Source organism: Macadamia integrifolia, chromosome 7 (assembly GCF_013358625.1).
Source record: "Macadamia integrifolia cultivar HAES 741 chromosome 7, SCU_Mint_v3, whole genome shotgun sequence".
Classification (NCBI taxonomy): Eukaryota; Viridiplantae; Streptophyta; class Magnoliopsida; order Proteales; family Proteaceae; genus Macadamia; species Macadamia integrifolia.
This window is the reverse complement of record NC_056563.1, coordinates 19,352,552-19,363,892: the sequence shown is the minus strand read 5'-3', so window position 1 is coordinate 19,363,892 and position 11,341 is coordinate 19,352,552. Positions and strand designations below refer to the sequence as shown.

The window sequence follows — 11,341 nt, the reverse complement described above, 5'->3', positions numbered from 1 at the left end:
TAACTAGCACAATAACCAGGCAAAGCAATAGAATATACAGCATACAGAAAATTAATTTAGAAGGTACCTTGCAATGATAGTATACGAGTTCTCCAAGCAAGCACTCGAGCATTAGAAAGAGAAACATGAATTGGATCAGTTGAAAACAAGCCAGGCGTAGCAAGTTCAATGGCCATAAAAGATTTATTTTCTGGAAGCTGATTTCTTGATACTACAGACCTGGAAACAATGGAATAATTAAGAATATTAATCACTCCACGAAGAACGAAGTGGATAAATTTTCCTTGGGTAGGGGAATCCACTTGCAATCAAGAATCACCAACTAGACTAGGGTGAAGGACCCAAGAGAATATGAACACCAAAATAATCAAATCAAAACCAAAAGAACTAGGAACCAAACAGGTTATAGGGTTAGAAGGTGGTATCACCAACACATACGGCCAAACCAGTCTAGTTAATGTACTTACATATTTTATTCACTAGGATTTTCATGCTCCTAATGCTACCTCCATTTATTTCTATGAAAATCTTACTCAGATTGGTATTCATTTTATAGATCTTCAGATTCTCCTTCTAATGCAACTAGTCTCAAGGAATGACAATTTTCCCCACAGAGATACCTTTCTGTTTTTGGGGTGGAGGTGAGGGTGGATGGGCAACAACAAAAGAGGTATAATTGATAGTCAAAAAAGATTTGCACAAAAGATAATTGGTACGAGTATGCCATGCAGCCTATTAACAACAACATACAAGAATACAGAAAGATATGTCTAAACAGCAGACTATCAAATCCCCAGGATGACTGATGCAGTTGCACGATGGACATAGGAAAAAAAAAATCTTTTGATTTGATTATCTTTGGATTTAGAAACAATTTTTTTTTGTATTAGCTAGCTTCTAATTTTAGAATAGTTTCCTTTTAAGTAGTTGCCATTAATTGTTTGATTTTCTTCCTTTATATTGGACATGTAAACGATGGAGAAATTCGGTGTAAAGAATTGAATGAAATTGAAAGAGTATTTTGGGTGAAACCATGGCTGCCGTGAGGCTTGCATATCCCTCCCTCCCTCTTTGATCTTCTTCTTTCTTCTTCTTCTTCTTCTTTCTTTCCCTCTTTATTTCTTTTTATTCTTCTTCCCTGGTTTTCCTCTCAGTTTCCCTGTTAGCCGACTCTAACAACCCATCAAGTTTGGTTCAAGCTTCTTTATACCCAAATCTGTTGGTTTGAGACTTTGAGGAGCAGTTGCAAACCCTAAGGCGATTCAGATATTTGAATCTGAGATCAAAAGCACTTCTGATTTGTGAAGTTCAATAGCCATTTCAGAACTGATATTCACCCTACCGCCAAATCTAGTTCAGGTCCTCTAATCTCTCTTGTTGCAGGTTCTTTCAGGTTGAATCTTAGTGTTCTTGGGAGGGCAGGTTGTGGTGATACTTTGCCTGGAATATCAGACCCAGCCGACGGGTATCGACGAAGTTCTCTTTTTTTTTCGTTTCTCTGTTCTACCGCCTCTTGTGTTGGCTGTCTAGAGGTTGAAGACAACCCCCAAACAGAATCGTGGGTTTGTTTAACCTATTTAATAATTTAACCCTTTATTCCTCTATTGCCCTTCCCCTTACCTAGTTATTACCTTAAGTATCAGTTTACCCATCTTTCCAGGAATACCCCTCCCATCTTGTACATTGCTTTTTCCCATTGATATTTCCTCTTATGTTCAAGTTATCATCTATTTACCATTTTGCCACCCTTTATTAGAAACTTCAAGTTATTCACAATTCTGCCACTTTTTCTTTAAAAAAATTCAGAATAGCCCTTATATTAAAGTTTTTAGTTCTAGAACTACCCCAACTGTCATATAATTATTTCTAAGGCCCTGCTTGTTTCTAAAATTACAAGAATACCCTTCAACCATTAAATTTAAGATTTTTAGTCATCCTTGTGGGCCCTAAGCGATCCGATTTCAGTCCTTGGAATCCGGATCCGCATCAAGAAGTTAGTCGGATGACCAATTTAGTGCAGTAGGTTCATACTAGATAAAAATGGAGACTCTGGTAATTTTGCAGATGAGGGTAGTTTCCGAAGAAAAAAAAGGGTACTTTACACAAATATCCTCATTAAAGTTTCCATGAACTGATTTGGTTTACAAACTAGAACCCTATACCCAGATATTCAGTATGTATAGATCCATTTATCTCTCAAGACATCTTGATCAGCATAAGCCAAGATGACCACTGTGAGTTTAGACCCACTCCCATACTTATCACAAATCATTCAAATTATTCCATATGTGCACTGAAGTGAATAGAAAAGGTTTTCACTGAATGCTTTTATTTCAATGTTGGAAAACTTTAGGACAATATTGTGGGAAAAAAAAAAAAAAAAACACGAAAGATAAGTACCTTAAGAAAATTGAAGCAGACTGCTTTGCAGCTATTATTGCATCTTGATTATCACAAAAGTGACAAATAAGGCTTAAGCCAGATCTATTTTCTACCTGCCACAATAGAAGCTATCAACCATGGATCTCTTACCCTGAATGCATTCAAAGAGCTTAAGGAGGACAGCACATCAGGTACAGCACTTTGATTTCTTGTAAAGGGAATTGAAGTTAAAAAGCACAAATAAACATCAAAGAAATATAAATAAGATGTAGAATTATAGCGAGGGATAAGACTGGATGGAAAATCCCTATTCCGTCTTCCACTACCATGAGTTGCATGAATCCCACCCAAATCTATATATATATATATATATATATATTGATCAACTGGGTTTAGGTTTGTCAATGTTGGCAACTATGCAGAGATGTTTGGAGGTGTTCCAGAAGTGTACATGTGTTTTGGCAGCTCTGGAGAAGTCAGACAGCATGTCGAGAGTGCAAACAGATCAGTTTCAATGCAAACAGTGTTTGGCAGTGTTACAGAGGCATCCGGGCATGGATGATGACATTTGGCAGCCTATTATGGCCTTACACAGTGTTAGGCAAAAGGTGGAAGCAACAGTAAAGGCCCCGTACAGTAAAAAGGGTGAATTCATAGGTTCATGCAGTGGCAGCATGTTTGGAGCTATATTTGGAAGGTTTAACGACAGAACTGGACAGAGATTTCCATAATGTTGCACTGAAAAGAAGCTAAATGGGAGAGTTTTCGGATTTTAAAGGAGAATACTGCCAGTTTTTCCTGATAATAGATATGTGGAGTTAAGCTCCTCCTGTCACAAGCATGGTGGCAAAGACGGAATCATAGTTGTCACGGAACCTAGGCGACACCAACAAGGTGCCTAGACAACCAAGGCGCCAGTCTAGGCAAAGCCTCCTGGACACCTAGGCGATGCTTTGACAACCATGGACAGAATTGAAAACTTCATTAAAATGGAGTTATGGACTAGATACCATTTTGGGCTGATTGATAGGTCAGATGTATGGACAAATGTACATGCGCATGCACTGCACAAAAAAACAGGACAACGGGCAACCAGCCACATCAGCAGATTCGCCAAAAAAATGTAGAACTCTTAACGGCAAGGATTCCAACTATCACTCTTTGGTTCATTGGGTAGACTAAGTTTGGTACTCCACGCGACATTGAATCAAGTACTTATTTGATGTGTCTTCCACATCAAAGAATTGCAGAGGAGATGATAATCAAAGCAACATCGTTCAGCCACATCGCAGGATCCTTATCCAACGACAGAGAATCAAGGCCCATTTCGATCCACTCCCATGTATGACGAAGCATGGTACACCATATGCCAGATTCCAATCCAGCCACTCCGGTTCCTCCAGCAAGTTGCTGACAGATCTCGACAGATCCAATGCGCCATATTTTCCCTACACTTTGGATTAAGATCAGACAAGTCAGGTATAAACCGCCAGGACGTTAAGCACCGCACATCACCATAACCACCCCGATGCCATGTTTTTTCACGAGATGCTTTGCATAATTACATAATTGCCCCTATTCGATCAAACAGGGTTTCTGAGCTCACTTTAAAGCCTTTTTTGCCCAACTTTTTTTGTTAGCTTCGTATTTCAAGCCACAACATCCTGAAGCACTGAAGAAGCATTCTAAAGGGCAAAAGACCACTTTTCATGAGAAAAAAATATGTATTGATCATAGAGATGACTGCAATAATGGTTTGAGCGCATTCAAGGTGCCGTTTGCACATCAAGAAGTCATTAGCAGAATTACAGGTAATCCACATCTGAAAGCCCCTATTTTGTGAATTCTAGGGTTTGCTGAATGTTGAGAAACCTACACCATTGATGTAATGGGGGGATTGTTTTTCCAATTTATAAATTGTAAGCCTAGCAAGTTGGGGCTTATCTAGGGTTTGAGATTGTAAACCTAGCCTTTGTGGTAGTAAGGGTTGAAGCAGGGATAGGTGTTCCTAGACTGTTGTAGCAGTAAAAAATGTTGAGAAGCATACAAGGCAATATACAAATGTAAGACATTGCTCCGTGGATGTAAACAGTTTGGTCAAGCCATGTATATTTGGTGTCATGTTTCTGCTTTAGATTAGCAGTGCATATTAGAGTGTGTTTGACTTGCAAAGTGGGTGTGCACTATCTGTTGGGCCTGGCCACATTATGGTTGCGAGGTGGAAGTGCATACATTGTATGTGGTATAGATAAAATTGGGATTCCTCCAGTAGTCAAAGTTTCACAAAGACATCCTCATCAGTGTGGTTATTAGGGTGAACTGAAGAAAAAAAAAAAAAAAAAATGAAGACACTAATTCACACCCCTCTCAATGTCAACCAGGGAACGTCATATATATATATATATATATATTAACGCCCCTCAAGATGCCAAATAATTTGTAACCTTTTTTTTTTTTTTTCTCCTTTCTACGATGACACTTTTTTTATTCAATGGTATATCCAGTCATTTCAGATGTGTACTCGAAAAATGAGTATGAATTTAATATCTTTTTGATAATGATACAATGTTAAGTCACTTTCAAACTATTTTTGAAATCCTTTTCTAACTTTGACTTACAGAACTTTTAGGACTACGATGAGAAGCGATCAAAAGGTGTCAAGTTTTAAATACGCCTATAAAAGAGTCATTACGATATATATATATATATATAAGTAGAACAAAGACGGAATATATGGTGTGCAACTTTAGTGACGCTGGGAAAAATAATGAAAAGCTGAAAATTGATGGAGGTTCCACAAAATGACTATTTTAGGTATCTGAGTTCAATTATAAATAAAGAAGGTGATGCAGAAGATGATGTTTCACAGAGGATTAAAATAAGATGGATGCAGGGGAGAGATACATTTGGACAATTGTGTGATTGATGTATACCTATAAAACTCAAAGGAAAATTTTATACGACAGTCATACGACTGGATATGATATAGGTGTGGAATGTTGGGCCGAGATGGGTGTTTTGGTATTATGATCTTCTTGGGGATGACATTGTCATAGGAGAGACTTTGGTGGCGTTTCGCTATGAATACTCCCTCGAGTGGATTCCTCCTTGTTGATCGACATTGCTGGAATAAGGAAAGGCGGATAAAATATGGGATTGGAAAATAGGTGGGTGGTACTAAAGCTTTGGGGTCAGAGGCCTACCACGTTTTGGTATCTTTTGTTGCTCTGCTAAGGGATTTGCGAGATCTTCTGTTGCTCTGTAGAGGGCTTTGCGACCTTATTAGGTTAGAGCTTTCACGCCGGTCACTGTTGTGATAGGCTTCCACTCAGGTCTCGAATCTATATGCTTAAAACTTCGCTAGAGCACAGCCCTTCTCTCGAGAATTTTTGTTGATGGTTGAGCTTCCAACCTTCCCTAATCCTAGCCTATACATCTCGCCCTTGTTCCTTTCGCGGTGATGCTTGGTTTTTTAGCATAGGTTATATCCCCGAGGTGTAACAAAAGATAGTGGCATTAACTGTATCCTCCTCCTCCAGTTAGAAGGACTGGCACCCATGTCAGCAGTTGTTGGTATCTCTACACTTTGGGGCTATTGTGCTCGTCTCCCTTTTGAAGAAGCCCTTTGTTCACTTCCATTGATTGCTTTGGCAGGCAACTTACAACTCAAGATCTGAGCAAAGAGAAGATACACTTCAAAAAGGAGCATTAGAGTTAAGGGAGGAAGGCTTTCATGTTGTTGGTGTTACATTCTCCCTTTGGGGGCTGGGGGGGACTGCTCGACTCATTTCTTGCAGTTAAGATGCATCACACAGATAAACTCACTGCAGAGGAGATGAGGATGTTGTGATGGATGAGGCAAAACTAGGAAGAATAAAGTAAGGAATGGCCACATTAGATCTGATTTGAGAGTAGTTTCAATGCATGATAAGCTACAAGAAATTCGTTTGAAATGGCCTGGCCCTGTTCAATGAAGGCCCTTGGTTGCTCCAATATGGAGGACTGAATTGGTTTAGATTGAAGTAACTAAAAGAGCCATGAGCATACCTAAAATGACACTTGGAGTGGTGAACAAAGACATGCATAGATGAGGCCTTGAACCAAGTATGACCTCAAATAGAGCTGATTGGAGGGCAAGGATCCATGGAGACGACCCCATTTAGTTGGGATAAGACTGAGTTGTTGTGTATATATACACATAGATAGTTTTGGTAAGAGATATAGTGTAATATAGAACAAAAGATTCTCCCACTAGTTCACCACCATGTCCCATACATCAGAGTATCACCAGCCAAAATCATGAACTCCAGGAGGATATTTAATATGCAATAAAACAATATGGATGCAAATGCAATATCCAAATATTAACATTTATTCGAAAAACAGAATACTACCATTTCAAGCTACAAAATCCATCCAACGAATGAGGTCATATGGAATTCGTTTCTACATTTAATGAAATCTTGGCATTTCTAATCTCTCTGAACAGCCCATTCATGCATATTACTATATCTGTTCATGACATTGCGGATACTTTCCTAAAAAGATGCTATAAGGAATGAAACATACAACCGTGCAGTTCATACTTGTAATTTTTTCAACTACTTTTTATTTTAGTGATGGCAACTACTAAAAAGTAAAAAGAAAATAATTATAAATACAATTAAATTCAAGGATGAGAAACTAAAGTTCTATAAATTTTCACAATTGTTGAAAGATCACCATAGCTTGCCAAAAAACCATCCCAGCTGCATATGCAAAAACCAAAGACAAGCTCATGCTCCGGTGGACAGTAACTTTCAATTTGTGTCCTCATTTCAGCATGTACAAATGGCTCATATACTTTCACTAAATCAACAAGGCATTGTACAATTACTTGTAGTGGCAATCCTTAAGGAAACCCTACATTAATTAAAACCTCAAACCATACGACATGTGATGCAGAACCGGGGTCAAAAAGACCCTATTTGATTCGCTTATGGGCCCACTCAAATGAGAGAACTCAAGAATCAAAATGCGCAACATATTAATAATATTTTTCATAGGATCAACCCCTCCGTCTCCCCCAGCCATGACCTGATCTGATGCCCTCTTCCCCTCCGCCTTCGGCAGGCCCCGCCGATGGATCCGCTCCCCTCTCCGATTGTTGTCTCCCTTCCCAACTCCCTGCTGCCTCCTCTTCTCCCCCCACATTACTCCCGTCGATCCTCGCCGCTGGAATTCAGTCGTATCCTCCTCTCCATCCTCCTCATCCCTCCCTCCGGCTGCTGGCCATTCCCTGTTCTTCCATCCTCCAGTCTCTCATAACTCCATCCCTGTCGTCCTCTGCCCTCCTGGTCTCCTTGATCCTGAGATCCACAAATGGACCAACTACATTGTTGGTTCTTTCCTTGGCAGTAGACCCCCCTTCAATGTCATCAAATACTCTCTCCTTAACCAATGGAAGCCCTCTGGTTCCATTTCCATTTTCATGCTTGAAAATGGGACCTTCATCTTCAATTTTTCTGCTACTATTGACAAGTCTCAGCCATTGACAGAGGCCCTTGGTATGTTGGAAAAAAACCCATTTTCCTAGGCCAATGGGACGAATACACTTCCTTCAGCAAATCTGAACCCACTTCCATTCCCTTGTGGGTCATCTTCCCTAACCTTCCTCTTCACTTCTGGTGCATTAAAGGTCTTAGCCTCATCGGTTCTATCATAGGTAAACCCCTCTACTCTCATAAAAGAACTAAAATCATGGATCGGTTGTCCATTGCTCGAATCTGTATTGAAGTCCAAGCTTTTCAGATCCTCCCCTCTACTGTTACTGTGATGGATGGTGAGGGTTTCTCCTTCATCCAAGAGGTCAAATATGAATGGATCCCCCCTATCTGTACAGTTTGCAAATGTTTTGGCCACACTATGGCTCTCTGTTCAAAGCTCCAGTTGTTGTGCCCACCCAAATTATCTCATCTGCTGAAGCTCCATTAGAATCTAATTTTTCAGTCCAGACCTATCGAAGGAAAAGAAAGAAGAAACATGGAGATCCAAACCTCCAGCTGCCACCGAACTCACCCACCGTTGCTCCCGCTGGGACTGACTCTAGGTCTAAGACCGATGGTCCGTCTATTTCCCCCTTGACCCTCTGGGCAAAACCACTTCTCGGTTTTAGCGTCCTCTGCTACTGACGCTCTTTCAGACTTGGTTGTGGATTATGATGCTAGTATCGATGATGTTGTAGACCTACACCCTTCTACTTCTAACCTTGCTCCTCTGACCTCATCCTCTGTGGTGACCTATCCTCCCCCTTCCCCTGAGGTCTTGTCCCTTTCATCTGCTTCTCTTCCTTCCTCTCTGCCTCCGCTGCTACCCCTTCCTTCCCCTCTCCCTCTCTCTGTCGCTACTGTAGATATCTCATCCACTCACCGTCCTCCTTTTATAAAACCTAAGTACCTAACCCTAAACCAACTGCCCCAACCTGGTCTAACCCTTATCCACTTGAACCATCCTTCTATCCTCTAAAACACTTTATCCCGGTCCAATTACTTAATACCTTTTCCAAATTCCCTTCGGATCATCCCCTTTACCCAGGTAATTTGTATAACCCGACCACACCTCTCATTATGGACCCTCTCCACTCTACCCGCCCTAAAGACCCGATGGCCTCCCCTAACCCAAACTCTTCTTCTCCATCATCCAACTACCCTACCTGCCCGCCCTTCTCTGGTTTCTGATGTCCGTCACTCCTCGACGAAGAACCTTACGGACTGTGCTACTCATTCCGGTTGCTTGACGTCAATTGTGGTCTCCATCAATGCCTCAGTGCTCCCCACTAACGCTGCTACTCCATCTCCTAGCTACCCTACCTTCCCTTCTTTGGTTTCTAATGTCTGTCGCCCCTCGACGGTCTGTGCTGCCCATTCCGGTTGCTCGACGTCAATTGTGGTCTCTAACGACCCCTCAGTGCTCCCCGTTGATCCTATTGCTCTCTCCCGACATGGTTGCATCGTCCACCCCTGGGCGGTACCCTAACTCCTGCTTCTTGATGAATTGAGAGTGCCTCATGCCGATGCTAGTATCTCTATAGCTGACCTTCTCCATACAATCAGCTATAATGCTTCCAACGGTTCCTCATCTGTTAATTGTGCTACCTCGACTGCGGGAGAAGCTCCTCGCCTCACTGTGACCGACAGCTTCCCCATGCTCACCTCTTCTTCGACAATTCTTCATGCTTCTGCCTTGGAAGGCTTGATTGCTCCCTTTTCATCAGAGAACTCATCCTTGGATACTGTCTACACATTGCATTCTTGCCCCCAAAGGTCCCATCCTCAGTCAATTCTCAACAACCCCCTGCAAACCTTGGATGACTTTTCCACTCTTCTTGGTGTTTTGGTTGGCCCCTCACGGGCCATTGATGTGGTTGGAGATCTACCATCCACAGCTACTAGGCCTATCTCCACTGGCTCCGCCCCTCCCCTTCCCCCTGCACCCTCAACCCATCCTAGCATCACCCCCTCCCCCTCCTAACCTACCCTATTTCTCCCCCTCCTCTCCCCCACCACCTATACCTGCTACCCCTAGTCCTCTAAAAAGAAAAAGTCATCTTCTACTGTTGGCCGGCCTTCCACCCAATCCAAATCCAAACCCAAACCCATCTCTAGCCCTTCCCTGGGTTTTGCTTCCACCCGTAGCTCTGGCTCTACCTCTAACTCTTCTTCATCCACTTCTGCCAAGCCTAATTGCCCCTCGGGACATTTGCTGCCCTCCCCCTACCCCTAAATGAACCCCTGGACCATCTGGAATGTTCGTGCCTTAACTCTCCGCTAAACAAGCAGAGACTCATTCCCGGATTCACTCCTCTCAATTCAATCTTTGTTGTCTTGTTAAAACCCGTGTTCTTAAGGCCAATGACACTCACATTGCCTCTTCCATTGGCCCCTCCTAGTCATTCTCTTCTAACTACCTTCACAGTTCTAATGGTTAAATTTGGATTCTCTGGGACCCTAATTCCCTTCATATCTCTTCTCTCCTCCTCTGCCCAAGCCATCCATCTCCCTATCTCTTACCCTTCCAGCCCCCTTATCTGTTTTCTCTCGGTCATTTATGCCCACAATCTTGCCTCCCTCAAGGTCCCCCTCTGGTCTGAGCTCCTTTCCTTTGCCCCCTCCACGGGCCATAACCCCTGGGGTGTTGGAGGAGACTTCAATGTTATTTGCTTCAATCATGAGAACCATGGTGGCAATCATATTGATAATCAGGATGTGGACTCCTTCAATGGCTGTATTGATGATCTAGGTATCAGTGATTTCAGATGGTCTGGAGTCAAATTCTCCTGGCAAAATCGAAGATCTAGTAATCTTAGGGTTGCCTATAAACTTTATCGTGTCCTTGTCAATGAAGCTTGGCTGAAGGCCTACCCATCCTCTCACTCTTCATTTGATCTCCCAGGGATCTTTGACCACAGTCCTATGGTTATCCATATTCTACCCTTCTGCTCTTTTGGCCCTAAGCCCTTCAAGTTCTTTGACATGTGGTCATCGCATCCTGATTTTCTCCCTCTTGTCCGTGATGCCTAGTCTATTCCTATACCCCCTCCTCTTCGCTCATCGCTTTTACCAAAAAGCTCAAATCTGTCAAGGCTGCCCTCAAGCTTTGGAACTCCTCCACCTTTGGCAATATTTCCTCTTGTGTCTCCTCTTGTCAGGAAAAGCTTCTCCACACCCAATCCAAAATCCAAGTGGCCCTTCTCAACCTTGAGCTTGCAGTGGAAGAAAGAGCTATTGCCTCTGAGTTAGCCGTGCTTCTAGCCCAAGAAGAAAGTTTTCTTCGTCAAAAAGCCTGCATTAAGTGGCTTGTCCTTGGAGACTCTAATTCTGCCTACTTTCACCACTCCCTCAAAGCTAGATCCAATGTGAACACCATTCCTAAGCTCATCACCTCCTCTAGTATCTAACTTCTTAACCCTGTGGATATCAAA

At 42.2% G+C, this 11,341-nt stretch overlaps 1 protein-coding gene across 3 annotated transcripts in view; it reads right to left on the bottom strand.

Moving 5' to 3' along the window:
* Nucleotides 1-11,341, bottom strand: part of LOC122084300 — a 69,852-nt gene that overhangs the window by 25,011 nt on the left and 33,500 nt on the right. For all 3 annotated transcript variants that reach the window (XM_042652432.1, XM_042652430.1, XM_042652433.1), the window contains exons 11-12: nucleotides 2,401-2,495; nucleotides 68-219 (exon numbers count right to left, since the gene is read on the bottom strand). In XM_042652432.1, coding sequence (XP_042508366.1) covers nucleotides 68-219; nucleotides 2,401-2,495 — 247 coding nt within the window. The remainder of the gene's footprint in view (nucleotides 1-67; nucleotides 220-2,400; nucleotides 2,496-11,341) is intronic.